The sequence below is a fragment of the Phaenicophaeus curvirostris genome, chromosome 4 (genome assembly GCF_032191515.1).
Source record: "Phaenicophaeus curvirostris isolate KB17595 chromosome 4, BPBGC_Pcur_1.0, whole genome shotgun sequence".
NCBI classification, from domain to species: domain Eukaryota; kingdom Metazoa; phylum Chordata; class Aves; order Cuculiformes; family Cuculidae; genus Phaenicophaeus; species Phaenicophaeus curvirostris.
The window spans coordinates 39868855-39888215 of NC_091395.1; the positions used below are offsets into that span (position 1 = coordinate 39868855).

The window sequence follows — 19361 nt, forward strand, 5'->3', positions numbered from 1 at the left end:
TTTTCTTATAATGATAAGAGTAAATATTAAATTTTTTCAGTATTTCTAGAGCACATAGAAAAGAAGTAGTTGAACTGGTATCAGTACACGTACAAAACCACAAACAAGCATCTTTCTGACAAGATGTTTGCCATCTCAATACAGAATAATGTTCTGCCCAGTAGAATTGTTCAAGATTCTGCAGATTAAATGTTTCTGACTATTCACACACTTAGGAACCCTGTTTGTTCTCCAGTTCTTCTAAAACTTCTGAAAATAAAACAAGAATTCACAGTGCGCACCTTTTAAGATTGCCCAGACCTACTGCTTTGAGACACTTACTGCTAAGGCAGAAATCTGTGATCTTTTCTCTAGCTTGAAGAAAGCGGATAACACATTTCCTGCTAGTCTTTAAGAAATAAGATTAAATTACCACTGCTTTCCTTTTTTTTAAAGGAATAAGCAAGAGCTGCTTTGCCATTTTTTTCTTTGTTGAATAGATGCAAAAACACTGGGGAAAGAATGTGGCAGCCACTCTTCGAGTTCTCATAAAATGAAATCAAAAGAGGGAACACACTTAGGGAAGTCAAGGACAAGATATTCCCAGAAGAACACGTCTTTCATTCCAACTAAATTGATTCATGAATCATTCTTTGAAAAATGGCACAAAAATTTGAAAACAGAGATTAGGTCATGAATGCTGCTTGAAAAACCAAATAAGAGATATGTACAGTAGAAGAACATGAACTTAACAAGCTACTTTTAGCTTCCAAGAAACAAGTGGATATGACTCCATAATGGGAACAATACTGTGCTGATTAGACTGAGTCATAAGCAATTAAACTAATCATAGCAGAATACTCATCACTTGGTAATTGCTGTTCACACCAGTCTCAACTGTATTGCATACAGGTTTAGATAAGGGCATATCATAATATCAGGAAATTATTTTTGTATTTTCAAAAATTTGAATCACATGAAGACAACTGTTGTGAGTCCAAAATGACTCTCAAATTCCACCAGCCAAACAGGCTAAAATGTTTTTCTTCACTATGATTAAGTTATCAGATTTAAAGTACTGGGCCTGATGAAATCCAACTGTTTTTTTTAGAAGGACTCCCTAGATGACAAGGGCCAAGGAATGATCGCAGTACTGAAGACTCTACTTAAACTTTCTATGATGGGAATTTATTTTACCTACAAAAGCCCAAGTTTTTCAGAGACCGATGCAAATTTATCAGATGATGTGACTTTTCCCATCCTCCTGTTTCAGTTTCTGTACTTCTAGTCAGAGTGGGAAATGGGCTAGAGCAAGAGAAGACTGAAAATTTTAATTTGAAATGCTTGTTAAAAACCAGAATATTTTCTTGAGTTAAAACAGAAGTTGTCAACAAAGGGAGTGTTAAAGTTGAAATTGATTTTGCCCATTATTTTTGTGCTAGCCTCAATAATTCAAGATGACAGCATATTAAAAAATTCCTCTTCTGTTGAAAGTTATTTGAAGGGCATGTGAACTGGCTTTGGAAAACCTTTAGCGTAGTATAAAGGAGGAGTCCTCATAGGCCTGCAGCCTTTATTTTCAAAGATGAATCAGAATGAGACTATAAATTGAGGTTATAACTGTGAAATCCTTTAAATAAAAAGACGGTTAATTAATGGTTGCAAAGAATAGTAATGACAAGTGGTTGACCAACTCTGACCAGAAGCATTGAACCAAATGTCAGAAAGAAAAAAGATATGACATCTTAAAAATATCTTATTTGAAAAAAATAATTTGATGTCTGAATTTGTCTATCTCAATAATACCTAGAATTTAATGTTATTTAGTTCAGTCTTACGTTAATTTTCCTGGTTTTGTTCTGTATTATTCAGCTTCTTCACACTAAAAAAGGAATTTTTTAGCAATTTATGATAAACTAGGATGAAGTTAGTTCAATGTACTTCAGGACAAAATGCTGAAATTTGTATGCTTAACTTATTACAACTTTATCAGGTGGAACGTGATTTTTTTCAGCATGTAAAACTCTCATATACCTGATATTTTTCGAAAATGCTTTCTAGTAAATTCTGTGAATATGTAATAGGAATTTCATACTAGTGAAAACGTTTTTACTAACTTTAAAATCTTTCCATAAATAACATATTGAAAATAGATTCTTTCATACAGGGAAAAGAAACTGTTTATGCACTTGAAGTGTAATGCTGTTAATATACAACATTTGGAATAACCCCTTGGGCAAAACAGACCTTGCTCTAGTGGTGATAGATACTTTAGCATTAACCCTCGTGGCAAAGCATGAGTGGCTTAAAAGATTTAAACATCTGTACAGGATCCCCACAGGAGTATGAATGAACTGTTAACACTACATTGCCTTTAGTGTAATTTGCTCCTCTCCTCCTCCGCTAATTGTTCATCTCTGATGTCTATAGCATTTTCTAAATAACATATGAATCATTTTGATAGGAATGGTTGGACTCGATGATCCAGTGGGTCTCTTCCAACCTGGTTATTCTATGATTCTATGTTCGTAATTTTATGTTCTAATTGGTACAAGTGACACAGTGCCATTTATTCAAAATGCCAAATAATCGCAACTGCTTCATTTTTAAAATGCTAGGAATTTTTTTGTATTTTGACTGTTGCTCAGAATTACATTTTCACTTTTATTGCACATTTATCTTTAGTAGGCCATATCAGATATCATTCCAGGAATATGTATTTCTCGAATCAGAGAAGTTTTTTACTGACTATATATGAGGTTTGCTTTCAGTAAATGCAATATAGTGTAAACGATGTTAACACGAAAGATGCATTTGTTATGACTGCCTACATCACATGCCAATCTGGTCACTATCTTGGATTTAAATTTCATATAGTACCTTTATTTCTTGCTGTGTGTTTCACAATGTTTTCATTTTAGATACATTTTCCAAAGGGGATGACTTGTACTGTCTTGTGGAAAATACAGACTCCACTCTCACAACATTACTAAAGTTAGTTATGAGTTATGCCACAGATAATTCAGTCTAATTAATCCAGCTATAGTGCTGGAAGATCCCCTTTGTGTAACTGCCAGATAAATCTGCTCCAGGGCCAGCAACTGCCAGCAGAGCAATTCAGACTGGTCACGTGGCACCTTGCCAGGGGATTTGGCTCTTATACCTTTTATTAATTTGTCTTTTTGTTCTGCTTACAAAGAACTTAGAATAAAATGGTTCTGATGTACAGAAAGAGCTGAAGGAGATGGCATTTTTTGAAAAAGCCATAATACAAAGTATAAAGAATTTTAACAGAAACTCAAATTTTGTAGAGCATTCTCAGAGGATAGGGGTTCAGCACAGTGTCTAACAAAGACTTAAATTAATGAGCAAAACCAAACCTTTCTGTTGCTTCGTTTCCCCTTTTCTTTGTCTCCCCAAATATATAGAATTTAAATGACGTCTAAGTATTATTTCTGTTTAGAAATAAGATCTACCTCTGTATTCTGACATGACTTCCAACAGAAAATACGTTAAAGTATGCTGTCTTCTCCACTAGTGTTTTGCATTGGTGTAAGTCCTTTGGTTTCAGTATTTTTTTCATACTGGAGCAATATCAAGTCTAAACCTAGACACATGAAACACTAGGGTTTTGTTTGGGTGGCTTTAGATGTAGAACAAAGATGAAAGTGTCGATGTAAATGTGTTAAATAGACTGTTCTAGTCAGTACCATCCCACCTGAAAGGCTCAGAAAAGGGGATGGTGAGCTATCAAAATAAAGAAAAACTCCCCTGCCAGGAGCTGATTCTTCCTCACAGCCACTAAAGAGTGAGCTTGGGCTGGCTTTTCAAGCCCCAGAGTTAAAAGAAATCAGTTTCAAATAAGTTTTTTTTTTTTGTCCTTTGAAACACTGCATTTGTAAGAGCTAATGATGAAGATGTATAAAAAAAAATCTCTGAAGCTTCACAGTAGGAATGTTATTTTTGATGTATTGTAATCCCAGGGAAAAAGTTTATTATTTAGCCCAATTTGCCATGATACTTACATATATTTCCTATCTGATATGCTTAATAGTAAGATAATGTAGGTTTGGTTAATTTTTTTTTTTTTAAATCTGAGAAAGCACCTAATTTAAAATGTACTTTAGCCAAGAGAATCAAGAACAGCTGGTTATCACTAAATTAGTGTCCCTCAAATAACAGTCATTCACCTCTTCTGGATAACTAGCATCTGAATTTAAATACATAATTATAGTTATTATAGATTACTGTAAAGAAATTCACTTTGGACTTGTTGCTTTGTACAAGTTAATCCAGTCAGCCATACGTAAACTAAGCCAAAGTGAAACACTGATTAGTGAAAACTGAATTATTTAAATTAACAAATGACGTACTTTTGTAATACATCTCTTAAGTTTCCATAAAGAAAAGGCAAATTTAAGTGACTTTCGTAACACAATACCATATACAGGAGAGGAGTTTGTGTACATGTGAATTCATGCATGGAAGTGAAAAGAAAACCAGGATGATGAGACAGAAAGTACTTGTACAAAGCTGGAAGAGAAAGCTGCAGTGAAAAAGGGAATGAAATTAAAAAGGCAATGAACAGGGAAATTACTTGCTGATATTTGAACCGTATGATGTTCTGAGAATACATTATTTGTAAATGAGCAGAATAACAAAGAATTACATGACTCTCCTTAATTTCTCTTAACAGAAAACAATCTAAAAGATCATAACACTTTGCCCATTTTTCTTAGGTCAAAAAGGGCAAAAATCTCTTCCTTTTTTCTATTTTTTTTTCGTTTGCCCCTGCTCCAGTGAAAATTTGCATGACTTAGCTGTAACTTCCCTCATACCAACTCTGGTATGTTCTCATGAAGGGAAAAAAAAAAGACTAGTAGAATGAATATCTTGCAGTGTTTATGACAGCAAATTTGACTTGGGCCCACAGACTGAGGAAAAGAAGCAAAGGGAGGTAGGAGTGGGAAATTTTATTTTCTTTTTCTCCATCTTCTTTTGCTCTTCAGTCTCTTCTTTTGCTACAGGGTCATTTGAATTAAGCAAGCTGCATGCCATGCCACAGTTTCAGAGTCACAATATTTTTCCTCTTCTCCCAAGTAACGTAATCTTAAATAAATCTCTGCAAAATACTCTCAGGCAAGATTTTTCTATCTAGTACTCCAGACAGAGAAATGGAAAAAAGTATTTTGGGAGCCCTACACAAAGTGTTTGAAATGTGAAGCATTTTTGTGTTTTTCATTCATTGTGCCTTTATTAAAGGCTAAAAGGTTTTTAATGATAGTTCTTGCAATGGTACTAAGGCAGCCTAACTTAAATTGAAGCTCTAAAGCATACTTAAGATTAGTTTTATAACAATAATAATATATCATTTCTTGATGAGCCTGAGACAGGATTATCTGATACATTTTATTTCCTCACATACTTTTGTAACAAAGAACCATTTGTAATTACTAAGAATTTAAATTTAATATAGAACTACAAGTTCAGATTTGGGAGATTGCTGCACCCTATAAATCTACAAGATTCCACCTACTTGAAGTATTATAAAAATGGAATCCTTTGTGTTGTTCTGTTTTGAAGTAAAATAATTTGAAAATATTTTAGAGAGCTCACAGGACTATTTTGTGAAAAAATCAGTTTGCAGATACTGTGCTTAAATAAATGCATCATTAGTGGATTCTGACTCATGAATATTTAGTTCATTTTAAAAACCACAAGTTTGCCAATATCTACTATATTTTACTATGATTAAATATAACTCACTGCTGAAAATTGTGACACTCCAGTTAAAATGCCATAAACCAGAAATTATCTCAACCTAGTAGGACTTCTGACTTTCTTAAAGTGAATAATTTTAGGTGGTTGAACCATGATCAGAGACATCTGGCTTATTTCTTCTTTTGCAGGTTATATAAAAAAACACGTGCAGATTAAGATTTCTAGATTTTAAGATGAAAACATTTAGATTTTGTAGAATTACTAATATACATAAAGGAGCATTGCATTAGCAGTACATTGGTTTAAGTTATATAGATACTAATTTTTCCCAATCAATTTAGAAAAGAGAACAAGAAACCGCATTCAGAAGTTTGTCTCTATTTTAGATGCAGTTTGGCTAAACAGTGATTTGCATGGATTACTGGTGGATTTCACCTCCACATAGTCCATACCTCTTCCTTCTCTTCCTTTCATCCCCACTCCAGCTAATTCAACGCAAGATGATGCCTGTTCCTGACATTCTGCTTTCTCACTGTCAACACAAATGAAAGCATGTTCTGTGATACGTAGCTTAAATTAGAGTAGTGACTTCACAATCCATCTCTAGTGTAGCATATGAGGCAGGACACAGGGGTGGGAAGAGGAGAGATTTGCTCCAAGGGTGAACTGCTGCATCACCCTGGTCCTGCAACACCTTCCTGTCGGGTCTCTCTTCACCCCACATGACTCAAACTGTGGGATTCCCAGGGCAAGGCATGCAGAAGGGTGCCAAGAAAAATGGGACCCCAGTTTCAGCAGGAATTGTAAGCGGCTGTTAAAATAGTTGCACCGTGGCATCAGAGAGGGGACTGAGAAGACAGTATTGGTACACAGCTGTCTGTTACCAGACATCAGTATCTGGCTACACTTTTTTTTAATAGATTGAATAAGGTAGTTATATCAGGGTAATGTTTGTATCTTACAAGATCCTATCCCAGTACTTCAAACAATTTTTAACGTAATTGATGTCATTGAGGTCCTGGAGTGTGCCCAGAGAAGAGCAATGAAGCTGGTGAAGGGGCTTGAGAAAAAGCCTTATGAGGAGCAGCTGAGGGAACTGGGGTTGTTTAGCCTAGAGAAAAGGAGGCTGATGGGGGAGACCTTATCACTGCCTACAACTGCCTGAAAGGAGATCGTAGAGAGGTGGGTGTTGATCTTTAACCTAACTTGTTATTTTCTCCATAGAGTACAAACTCTGGCTTTAACTACGTTGTGGCCAGATTTTAAGTTTTGTGAAGGGATGCTCTTCTTGGTAGCTGATTCTGAAGAGGAGCTTGTCTATTGCTATCTCATCTATTTTACCTTATTTTTTTAATTGCAACTGAAATAGACAGTAAAGTGAAACAGAAAACAATATATACTTCTATGTAAAACCAGCAACAATAAAGTCTTTCCAATAACTTTTCCATTTTTCCCACGTCCAACACAGCATGGACAATCATGCTTGTGATGGAAAAGCAGACTCTTCTCCCAAGTCTAGCAAGTGATTTTATTTTCTCTGCAGAACAGAGGAGAAAGGAATAATATTGACCTGACAGGCCTATGCGCATCTTCAAGCCCCAGTCTGGCTGTACAAGTTCTACCATTCTTAGTATCATAGTGGCACTTGCTCTTCTCCGTAGGAACATCGTTTACTCAGAGTAAACATTTTGATCAAACAAAGCCTTGGGATTGATACAGGGTGTGCAGATGGAACACAATGACCTGTGGTACACAGGACTGGGTAATTTAATGTCCTCTCTGGACAAAGTTTGTTAAGTCATCTCACTTACACAAGTCCCACAGGACTGGTGTAGCTGCCTCTGGGCTGTCTCTCCTCACTCCCCAGCCACCCTCTTCCACTGACATCAGGTCTACGGGGACAACTTTCCCTCCCAGAGCCAGTTCTCCCCAACAGGCTACAGTGAGTGGCTCCAGACACAGCAGGTAGCGAGCAAAATATTGTGTGTTGCTTCTTCGCACACACAAAGACACTACTTTATATCATACATTATTTTCTGGTCTCAGCTATCACACAATTCCCAAAGAGTTCCTTGTTTTTCCCTATGATAAGAACGGTACGCAAACATCAGTTATTAGAAATGCATGTTCAAAATCCATCATGTATCTTCAAATTTCATGCATTTCTGCAAATGCACCTCCCCATAATACTACAGGCATTTCACCTACACTTTGATGAGTTTTTTAAGGGATCACTGACATCCTGCTGCTTAAGTCTACTATCTAACCACTCAGAAGTTACAATATTACATTTCTCATTAGTTTGGTCATACAGCTACAATAATTGGACCTTTCAGTTTTAAGTCCTCATAGATTGCTTAGATTACAGTTTAGAATATGGCATTATTGCTCAGATGGAGAGCTGAGACATTAACATATGTATGGGAAGTGGTTTTTATCTAATTTTAGGTTCCTATTTTCAGAATCAGCTTCACAGATTACTTAAAACAGAGTTTTTAGAGTTATCAGTGGCAGCTGTGAAATGAAACCACATCAGGATGATCAAGCAAAAAAAAAAAAACAACCTAGAAACTCTGCCATATAATTATTATCCATTTATGCAGCATTTAGAACATCACTGTCAGGGACAAGAAGGAGGAACTGAAATCAGTTTTCCATAGCAGAATTCAGTTCACATGGCTGTCATTTTGTAATCCTCAGCCTCATTCACATTTTATCTCTATCTTCTACAGCAAATGAATAAGAGATTACACAGGCAACCTAGTTCACTATAGGTTTCTGATTAAATTTTTGGCATTTGAGAGGGTGGAGTGATCCAGTACCCTTAATTACCAGCCTCTCAGGAGAGGTGTTACACAGCAAGATAAGACATTTTGCAAGGGAACAGCAAGAAACAGAACAATCTTGAGCTTCTTTCTATCTTTGTAGCACAATGCTCACTGCACCAAGGACAGGTCCTTTCTCTGTGCAGTCTCATCTTTTCCTTGCCTTGGTTGCTTACCTCACTTCCATCCTTTCTTGCCTAAGCACTACCAGCTTCACCACCTGTTGTCCCTCCTGTCAACATAGAGTCCTAGTTCTGGTCTCACCATCCTCTGACACCTCTCTCAGAGCTCCTTGTTCTCCTTTAATTAATTCACTGTTCCCTGCTGACTCATTCTCACATGTCCTTTTCCTCAGTCTCTGGTCTCTCAGACTAATAGCCTTTCTGATCCATTTTCCCTTTCTCTGTAATGCTAACCTTTTCTCTCACCTCTTTGCTCCCTTCTCTCACTTTAGCCTCTACTTTCAGTCTCCTTGCTCGGTCCTTCTCAATGTATTTTCACCTTCCTCTTTTTCAGAAATAGCCACAACAATTTCCTAATCCCCTGAGCTTTCTACAGCTCCCTGCCTTGAACCTCTCACTTCAAAGTCTAATTTGATAGCTTCAAATATGGCACCACTAGGAAACACTCAACAAGACTACTGGTAACAGTTCCTCTCATGGTTTTCACACTGGTCTCACCATTCCAGGAACATCCATTAAATAATTTTTACACTACTGTGACTAGGCTTTGAACTCTGTGTAGAGTTTTCACTACTCTCTGACTGATATTAAAGTAAAATTTCCCCAGAACATCATATTGATGTTAATTTTTGTTTTATGCATAGATATAAAAGATACACATTATTCTTCTAGCCACAGGGAAGTCAGTCAGATTAATGCCCAAGTTAAATGAAAGCAAAGAGAAATTAACCAAAAATTATCATTACACAATAATTATTTGAACTTCTGCAAAAATAGAAGTAATTTTACTTCCCTATTTACAAATCTGGAAGGGATAACAACTTTTTTTCCAAATTATATAAACAAAAAATGAGCAGTATCCTTCACAGTCAGAAAGTTGCACTTATCCAAATGATTTGGGATGCTCTCTTTCCCACATTTGACGGAAAGCATTTGGTACAAGAGATCTTGGCCTTGAGAACAGCTGTCATGTGCATGCAGCACCAGAAGGGCTAAAATGTTTCAGATGGTTTTAAGAAAGTTTTCCTTGGCATTTTGAAGTGAGGGTAAGGGAATTGAAAAAATATGTGAGAAGAAGAACAGAAAGAGGAATAGAAGATAAGGGGAACTGGTGGCAAAAGCAGGAATAGGATTTGAAAATTTTGGGTAGGGGGACAGAACATGCAGAGTTAAAATAGTAACCACTGCAATTGTTTTCCACAAGGAGCTTGCCAAATCCCTTTTGGAATTCACTTTGAATAGTTTGAGATAGTAATGTTCTTCTGTTTTTCTTAATGACTGATGAAGGAATTGTTTGAGAATCTGTCACTAAGCCAAAGTCCAGGAGGATTAAATAGTTTTTTGTCCCCAGAAAGCTAGCAGAAGTGATTCTAAAGACACAAATGTGCACTATTGTTGTTGCAGCCATTACAGCTGGTTATTTTACTTAGAAGATGCGGCAGCAGCCAGTGCAATGCTGCCACGTGCCCAAGACACCTGCTAGCTTCACAAGTGTGGTGAGCCACCCAGGCAGATGTTTGTCCTGGCCATCCAACATTGCCAGTTCCACAAATGGAGTCTGAAATTTACTTTTCTCCATGCTACAACTGATATTGTTGTGATGGTGAAAACCATGGTATGGATGCTGCTTTGTTTTTGAAGAAAACTGCTGAGAGTTGTTGGTGCATAAGAAGCTAGATTATTTGGATTAGTTTGATTATTTGGATTTTGGAAGGAAAGCTTTTTGTTTAAAAAAGGTTTAATGAAATTTCTTAAGGAAGAGAGAAAAATAAAGCAGCTATTGGAATTACTTATGTGCAACTCTAGCTGTTGAACGCAAAGCTAAGCAGACATAAAGTGAATTGATATGGATGGGTCAGGCAAGAGTAGTTTTCGTATGACATACATTTCTCGTTTTACTTTTTAAAGAACTAGGAGCATCTGTGAGTTGTAGAAATTAAAAAAAAACCCCAAATCCAACAAAACTTTACCACTGAAGTTCTAGCAGTTCACAAACCATAAATTCAGTTTCTAAGCACAATTATACTTTAGCAGTGTTTGTTTTAGTATCAGTCAGCCTAAAGCCTCGGGTGAAGTTTAAATCTATTTTGTGGATGAAATCAGCCAACTTCTAAATGTGGTTACAATCCAGATGGCCAGCTAAAACTCTGAAAGGCAGTGAAACTATTAACTGTGCACTGAGTGAGATTAGAAGTGGCACTAAAATGGACCCCATTTTGCTGCAAACTAGAACACTAAAAGGTGACAGAGACTCCAAGCGTGCACATGCTTTAATCTATGAGTGCACTGCTTTTTTCTAGCAAGTCTAGATGATCCATGTGGTTTTCTTAGAAGTATTGTAATATGCTGTGTATGATGAGCCAATAAATACCTTAAGAAAGTAATAGCCCTAAGCATAATACCAGGAGGCCTGTAGTCATTCACAGTCCTCATCTGCTATCATATTTTGAAATATACCTGAATATATTTTAATGTTTCATAAATTCCACAGCTGAGACTAATTTAACCCAGGAGAAATTATACAAATAATAATTTGCACATCTTGCATGAATGTTTCAACATTTTACTGCTCTGATATAGAAAGCAGTAATGTGAAAGGCTTATTTGTTTGAAACGTTCTAGCTTTTATGCAGCATACCTTGAAGTACTATCTCTATAAATATTGGATTACTGCTCATGGATAACAGGAATGCATATGAAGCTCACAGACTTGATAATATCCTATTATCATATCCTGCTTAATTCCAAATACATTAATATCACTATTTTTTCATACCTGTAGCTCACACATTAAGTATTCCTCAAGACCATAATAGAACTGCTTAGAGTTTTTCCACAGATTTCAATAAGCTTTGCAACTATAAAAATAACTGTTAGTGGAGCTCTATTTCCCAAGATCCTAACATGGGCAATATCTCTTACAAATCTGATGTTAATCAGCACAGTACGCACATGTAAACAAAAAAAAAAGGTTTAATTTAAAAGCAGGAAACAGAACAAACTATTGTTCAAGATGGCCAAATTAAACCTTCTACTCCTATTATTTTAACAAAACAGTTGATAGAGCAATAGGTAACTATTTCATCTACAAAATGAATAAAACATCATTTCAGTATTGATGCAGTACAACAAAAAAAATTTTTTAATGTAAAAATTACAACTAAATAAAATAACATGCATTAGGAAATCCAACGTTTGGATCAGTATCAGCAGCTTCACAGTGACAGCTTTACCTGAGTCAAAAGCAGCACTTAGAAACAGGGTATTCGAATAGAATGAAGAGAACATTATGAAAGGAAGCAGAAGGTCAGGTGTAATTCCTACCACACTGAAGGGATTTGCATCTGAAGGAAATCTTAAATTTAATTCAGTCCTCATCTTGTATGATATATTACATATCATGCTGAATCAGTGGGTAAAATTCCCATTACCTGAAAAATTCCTGTTCCAGCCTAGCTTTTGAGAGCTACCAATAAAAGTAGCACTGCACAGTATCACTACAAACTACTGAACCAAGTCTAAAATGTGGATTTCGAGGCATCTGAAATAATTCAGTTCTATATGTACCCACATTAAATATTTACAGCAAATATTTATGCAATTTTTAAGTGGTTTACTATTTTTTAATTTCAGCTAATAGCCACTAGTAGTAACTCTTAAAGCATTAAGGAAAAAAAAATTGATCCTTATATGTATTCAGTAGCCTTGAGAGACTGCATTACACTTTGATTCTGTCAAGAAATAATTGATGTGGAGAACTGTAAAATAACACTGAGATATAACAGTTTTTTTTGTTTTTTAAATCCACTATCAGCTCTCTTTACAATGTTCAAAACAAGGAAAAAAGCCAGATACACTTACCCTTGGTACCAATAAGCAAAACCATATAGAAGCAGCAGTCGGATGTCATATCTGTCCTTCAGCAGTTCAACGAATAAAGTCAATGAACATTGACCCTTAAATTGCACTCCAGCCAGAGCTCTGCTTATACAATCAGCTTCTGACAGTCTTCAGCAGTGCATGAAGCAAGCTCCCTTGTCTCCCCTGCCTTCCTCCCGTACTCTCCTTTGTGCTAAGTCTCCCTCTCTCCCAGCTCTCTGGCACACACACATGCAGACACTAAAGTTTCCAGGAGCACACTGGCTCTTTAGGCTCTCCTTTACAGGATGGGGTCTGATCTGCGGCAGGCGAAGTCTGGGTTGTGCATGGACATGGGTCTGCCCCAAGAAAACTGCTGCTGCACAAAACACAGCCAAGTCCGGAGAATTGTCATCAATAGTCCAATTTTTTTTTTTCCTTAAGTCACAATACAGTGAGAAGCCTGAAAAGTACAGTTTTATTTAGGCAAATCTGTTTAAAACTAAACATTTGCTATAGTTTAGATGAAACCTGGTGGTTTCTCAAATAAGGGGAAGTGAAATTTATAAACAGTGTCACTCACTGAAATGCAGAAAAACGTACAATGTAATTTATTTCCAATAACAACATGTCACTATTTTTGCACATTAACCACTCTTCATGACTAAGGTTTAAGACAACAGGCTGAAAGAGCAAAGGATGTTTGGAAACATAAACTACATGGGAATAAGATTTTTCACAGACTCTCTCCGTATACTTTGAGAAATTCCTCCCTGGCTGTTGACTTTGCTGTTACAAGTAGATCATGGTATACTCTTACACAGTTAATGATCTTTTTCACCATGTGAAAGCTAACACTCATCAGCACAGAAAGACATATTTCAAAATGAGGGGGTCAGTTGAGATGAACTCAAGAAAAGGAATAAAATTTTATCTGCCCTCAAAGAGGTTCAGATTTTAAATTTTTATTTTTGTTTTAAAACAGGCTTGATAGATTCACCAGCTTGCCAGGACGACAAAGGTCAGGGAGCACTGGTAACGTGCCAGCAGCTACAATAGGTATCTAAGGAAGAAAGCCACTTAACACTAAAGAAAAACGTACATGCATGGACGCATATATGAAGTGATGAATACAGAGAAAAATCTATGTCATAGTCAAAAGCAAAACCTACATTGTTGCTATGGTAAACTTGCCTGTAAAACATATATTACGAACTGTCACTCTCTGGATTTCTAATATAAATCAATACAAAATATATTAAATGTTAAACCAAATGGATCTTATCTATGGAAGCCCCTGAAAGTCTGTTGGTATTTACTGCACCAACACCTGTACTAGGCAGTGTTCACGCAAAACCAGATTAAATGACTAAATGGATTTAGGGTCCTACAAAAGGTTTATTTTGTAAGGCAAGGACTTGTTTTGGAGCATATGAACTAAAACCACAACTGCCTTTAAACAATTATTCAAGAGTTAATCTAACATCTAGGTACTGTAGGTCTAATGTTTAAGCTGAAAAGGGCTTCCAAGGTGGAAGAACAAGAGGAAGAAACTGAATCAAGAATGTGAAAAATAAGAGAAATATAAAATAAAAGCCCTACTTCTTTAATGCAGGATAAGACAGAATTGATTTTCTAGAGAAAGTTTTTTTTCTAGTGTAGTTTCTTATGTGGCTTTCTGCTTCTGACTTAGTCACCTCCATTTGAGATATGTAGGAACCATATAAGTTTTTGGAATATACTATTTTTATCTGATAATACAATAAATCGAGTAAGCTGTTTCTTCAAAAGTAGTCACACCTGCTACAAAACCTTTTCTACTTCAGGCTAAACAGGGAAAATCCCAAAATGTGGTATATACAACCCATATAGATTTTCTGAATCTTTGCCCCAATGGGAGTTAACACCTTCCAACCTTCCTTGTTTTCAAGGGCCTTTAGCAAGGATGCTCACTAAAGTTAATTTTGCTGTGAACACTTGCTTTATAGAAAATCCAATGACATATTCCCTCTTCTAAATTTCTTATACATTCATAATAACCATACATAAAGCACCAGCACTTTCCAGCCCATTCTCTCAATGTAATAATATTTAATCCAAGAAGCTAGTATTGCAAACATGCACAATTATGAACTCTGGAATGCAGAGCAGAAGAAGGAGGAGAGGCAAGCTTATTATTAGAACAAAACATGAAATAGCTTCTGAAAAATAGTTTCGGCTCACATTACTTGAAAGCATTTTAACCTCTTTGAAGAATTGCTTCTGTACACTAGAAAGGCAATAAGCACTTTCCCCCTGTCTAAAACTTAAAAAGCTATAACATTTTGGTGTTTTAGAACTCTTTTCAAGAAAACAATAGGCTTTATATGCTAATTACTTATGGAACAAAGAAATAACACATCGGAATTACAGCTGTACCACTGTACATTACCACTGTACAGCTGTACATTTCAAACCACTTTGAGAAGACATTAAATCTCATTTGGATGGTTAACATTTTTTGCATTTCTACATACAGCAATTCTACAATTGAAATTAAATAAAAGCAATGGAAAATTATGGTTTGGATTATGATGCAGATGTACCTCTGAGTTCCAAGAAACGAGTAGGTTAAACTGAATTCTCTGGAATTAAAAGGTACTATTTGACTTCTTTACTGTTTACTGACAAATGCTCACAGTTTGACTTTCTGTCTTTACAGTTTTTGGCACCAGTCTAAGAAGTTGGTCTAAAATTGCAGTTTTAACACTGTATGAACCTATTTGTCTCATGTATGGGGGAAACCCCCCAGGTTCAAACATTCAACCAACAATATACCATTAGCACCACAAATACTTAGAAGTCATTAATGAACTGTTTCTCTAAATCCGAATAATTATGGCTATTATTTCTGAGAAGATATGTTTCTACTACAAAATGTTAGAAATTGAATAAGCAGGACTTAGAATTAAACAATGGTAATTGTGAGGCACTTTCAGATAAGCATTACTAGCAAAGTTCTTGCACGTTGTAATTTTTTTCTGTAATTCACATTAGGGATGATATAGAAGCGTACAAGTTTCTGCAATCCCACAAGTAATCAAATCATAGCTGTATGCATCATCAACATCGTTAATGTCATTAAAAATATAAACAAACTAAGCTGTAAATAATTGCTACTGTGGAAATAAATCAGAAAACATTTTTGTCTTGAAGAAAAATGTTTACTTACCCACAAGCTGCAGCTGCTCCCTTGGAGGTTAACAAATATTTTACCTCGAGCTCTGACTACCACAGTCAATGTTAGAGCTGATAAGCTTCAAGCAGATTCTGAACAGCTGGGAGCAAATATATCTTGAAGTTTTAGTCTATATGGGGCAGACATATGCATGCAAACTCTACCTGTTATGCTGCTCCAAATGCTACATAGTATGGGTCTCAGAGATATTATTTGTTTTCCTAGTGTGGGAATTGTTTTTGATTTAATTAAGAATAGTTTGAAGGATGCTTTATTCATGCACTAAATCAAAGACCCACAAAAAAATATATGGCAATAGTGACTTTAGAATTAAGACTTGCTCATTAAGCTAAGAACGTTTCCAGCTGAGAATGCTGACTAGATTGTCAGCTGCTTTGCTGTCCTAGTGAAATACAAGAAGTGTAAAATGAAGCTCTAATGGGAAAACCAGGCCCATCTTGCCATCCATGGTAACAGAGGCCACGTAGTTCAGATCTAGAAACGGTACTCCAAGAAGTGAAACTCTTTCTTTTTCAGGCATTTGATGGCCAAACTTTAGGTTTTGCGTCATAGCAATATGAATAATTAATGTACAGAGAAGGTTTCAGAACATATCATTTAAATCGTAAATCCTACAGTCCAACGATTTAACTGTGCAAAGGAAGTGATTAGCTTAATTATATTTAATTTACATTGTTTCCAAAGCTCCATTAATACACTTTGTGGACAGTGTAACTGAGAATAAGACAGCTATATCATAGAATCATAGAATCATGGAATCATAGAATCATAGAATAACCAGGTTGGAAGAGACCCACCAGATCATCGAGTCCAACCATTCAACCATATTTTACAGGACAATTGTTACTTTGGAGGATATATTCCTTATTTAACACTTATATCCAGGGTGCCTCAGTTCAGAGCAAAGCAAACTAAAGGACCTCCCTCATTTTCCCCAGATTTCTCCAGATGTCTGTTTCAGCTGAGTGTTTTGACTAAATCAAATAAAACCTCACCAGTGTCCCTGACTCAAAGCTGACACTGGAATGCAGAAAGTACCTCTGTTTCCAAATAAATAAACATTTAAGATTGTCCTATGTTATCTTTTCCTACGCAGCCATTTTCAGATTGTTGATTGATTTAAGATTGTAGCAGTACTTCTATGACTGTGTATATGTTAATGGCTTTGGTAAGTTACTATAATGTTTAGGAATGTCACAGGAATTGTATGTGTAATCGTGATTTTTCAGTCTGACTCTTTTTCCATGTGATTGTTGTCATATTTGGGGGGTTGGAATTTTTGTTTACAGCACCTAAGCTTCCAGAAGAAAAGGCAAACTTCCCAGATAGAAATAGCTGAATGTGAAGTTCATAAAATATTCATTAGCATTATATTTACATATTTTAATATGAGATGCTACCAAACATACCATCATTGACAATTAATTCATACTTCGATAGAGTGAACTCTAAAAAGATGCAATTGCTAAAGTTTTGGGGAGGCAAGCTGTTTTGATAACTCAGCTATGAGAGTCTTTGTGTTAGAGAATTATCAAAGTAAACTTTAAAGTCACAGAGAAATAGATGTGTGGTATCAAAATAGTCATGCGGTTGGGCTGTCTACCAGTCACCTGGATTAAGAAATTATCCTCAGTGCACTCCAAGAGCCTGCTGGACTGCTTACTCATCCATGTATTCACATGTGAACCCACAACTTTCCCTGCAAGGTATAAACTGAATTGAGGAAATATTTAAATGAGATTAAAGAAAAGGAACAGCTAATTAGACATGTAGGATAAACTCACAATAAAGTGGAAATAATAATTAAAAAAAAAGAAGTGAGAAGAAAAGGGAGGATAGTTACAATATGAGGAAGCAGGGCTTACTAAAGTGCAAATATATAATATGAGGAGACACTGCAAAGGTAGGAATCACTGAAATCAAGAATGCATTTGAGAGTTTATTTGTAGGTTTATCCACATCCAAAGGTTGCCACTGCACCGCTGTGAAGAAAATAAACTGTAAAATGAACCCATCTTTTGTGGAGTAGATATGATTTCCAACCCAGTGGCTTTTATGTAATAACTTAATTTACAATTCAAATTTTGTATTTCTGCAACAGCCTACAGAAAACAGAGACGAAAGCAGAAGAGAGCTGTGAAATTCAGAAATGCAAAGGTCATTGCTATATAATTACAAGTGACCAGTAAAACAGCATTCTTCTAATGTTAGTAAATATCCAGGGCCTACATTCATTGAGCCTTTGAGTCCATTGTTTGAAGTGCTTTTTAGATTTGTTGTTTTCTGCAGATATACATTAGATGCAATCAGCAAAGAAAGTACAACTTTTACCTATATCTAATACTGCAGATTTTGAGAAGCGTGAAATGGAAATTGCTTGCTGAACCTAGGAAAGATGTTGGGTTTGGGAGCAGCTAATATCCTGGGGTGAAGAAGCTTGTATTAACAGAATTTATTTTTATTTATATGAGCTTTTCTACCTTTCCTCCATCTAAATTGTGCATGAAAGTGTCAATATTTCTATAAGCAGCTTGAGACAAAATGAAGAATTGATTTCAATATTAATCATACAGTTCTAAAGCACTGGGAGGGATATCAGTGGAGAAAACATTTTCAGAGTAACTGCAGAATGCATGGTTAAGTCATTGTAAGTTATGACCTCCAGGTTTTTACTTGTTTGTTTTCTGATTTTCTTTTGAAATATAGCTGAAACTGCTAGGTTTGCAAGACTGAGTGACAGTGTTACAAAATAAACATTTAATGTAAAGATATTTGGTATTTTCCTCAAGTGTTTGACTAACACTACAAATATCTATTTTCCTCTTGATATTTTTTACTAATTATCTTGAATGTTCTAATACTGTTAAGAATATGAAGGATAATCTTAACAGATAGTGAGATAACTTTAAACAACACATTTAAACTGTTTTTGTATTTAATCCCAAGATTATTTCCACGTTAATTCTAGAATATATTATAGAATCATAGAATAACCAGGTTGGAAGAGACCCACCGGATCACTGAGTCCAGCCATTCCTATCAAACACTAAACCATGCCTCTCAGCACCTCGTCCACCTGTGCCTTAAACACCTCCAGGGAAGGCAACTCAACCACCTCCCTGGGCAGCCTGTTCCAGTGCCCAATGACCCTTTCTGTGAAGAATTTTTTCCTAATGTCCAGCCTAAACCTCCCCTGGCGGAGCTTGAGGTCATTCCCTCTTGTCCTTGTGGTAGAAATGATAAGACAAAAATCCTAGGCAAGTACTTGAATCACTAGCATTCTAGTAGCATCGCATGTCTTGTGCTCTCTTTGTGGTTCAGTCTGAGATTATTTTTTGTTCAGGAATATAAGTTCAGTAAAAGAAACAGCTCATCCTCTTCCTCTTGATACCTTGTACTCTCCTGTAAGACATAAGAGAATCAAATGAAATCTTCCACTTTAAATGTTGGGCTATAACATGAAAGGAGGCAATACGATCAGTACTGTTTGGTGCAGATACAACTTATGTTGAAGGTGACAGCAGGGTCCATCATTATAGTTTGTATGGAAGCCGACTC

At 36.0% G+C, this 19361-nt stretch overlaps 1 protein-coding gene across 4 annotated transcripts in view; it reads right to left on the reverse strand.

Annotated features, from left to right (window-relative positions):
- The window catches only part of RXFP1 (relaxin family peptide receptor 1), a 55041-nt gene extending 42128 nt beyond the window's left edge, over positions 1–12913 (reverse strand). For all 4 annotated transcript variants that reach the window (XM_069855847.1, XM_069855846.1, XM_069855848.1 and 1 more), the window contains exon 1: positions 12569–12913. In XM_069855847.1, the coding sequence (XP_069711948.1) occupies positions 12569–12617 (49 nt within the window). In that variant the 5' untranslated portion in view covers positions 12618–12913. The remainder of the gene's footprint in view (positions 1–12568) is intronic.
- Positions 12914–19361: the final 6448 nt, after the last annotated feature.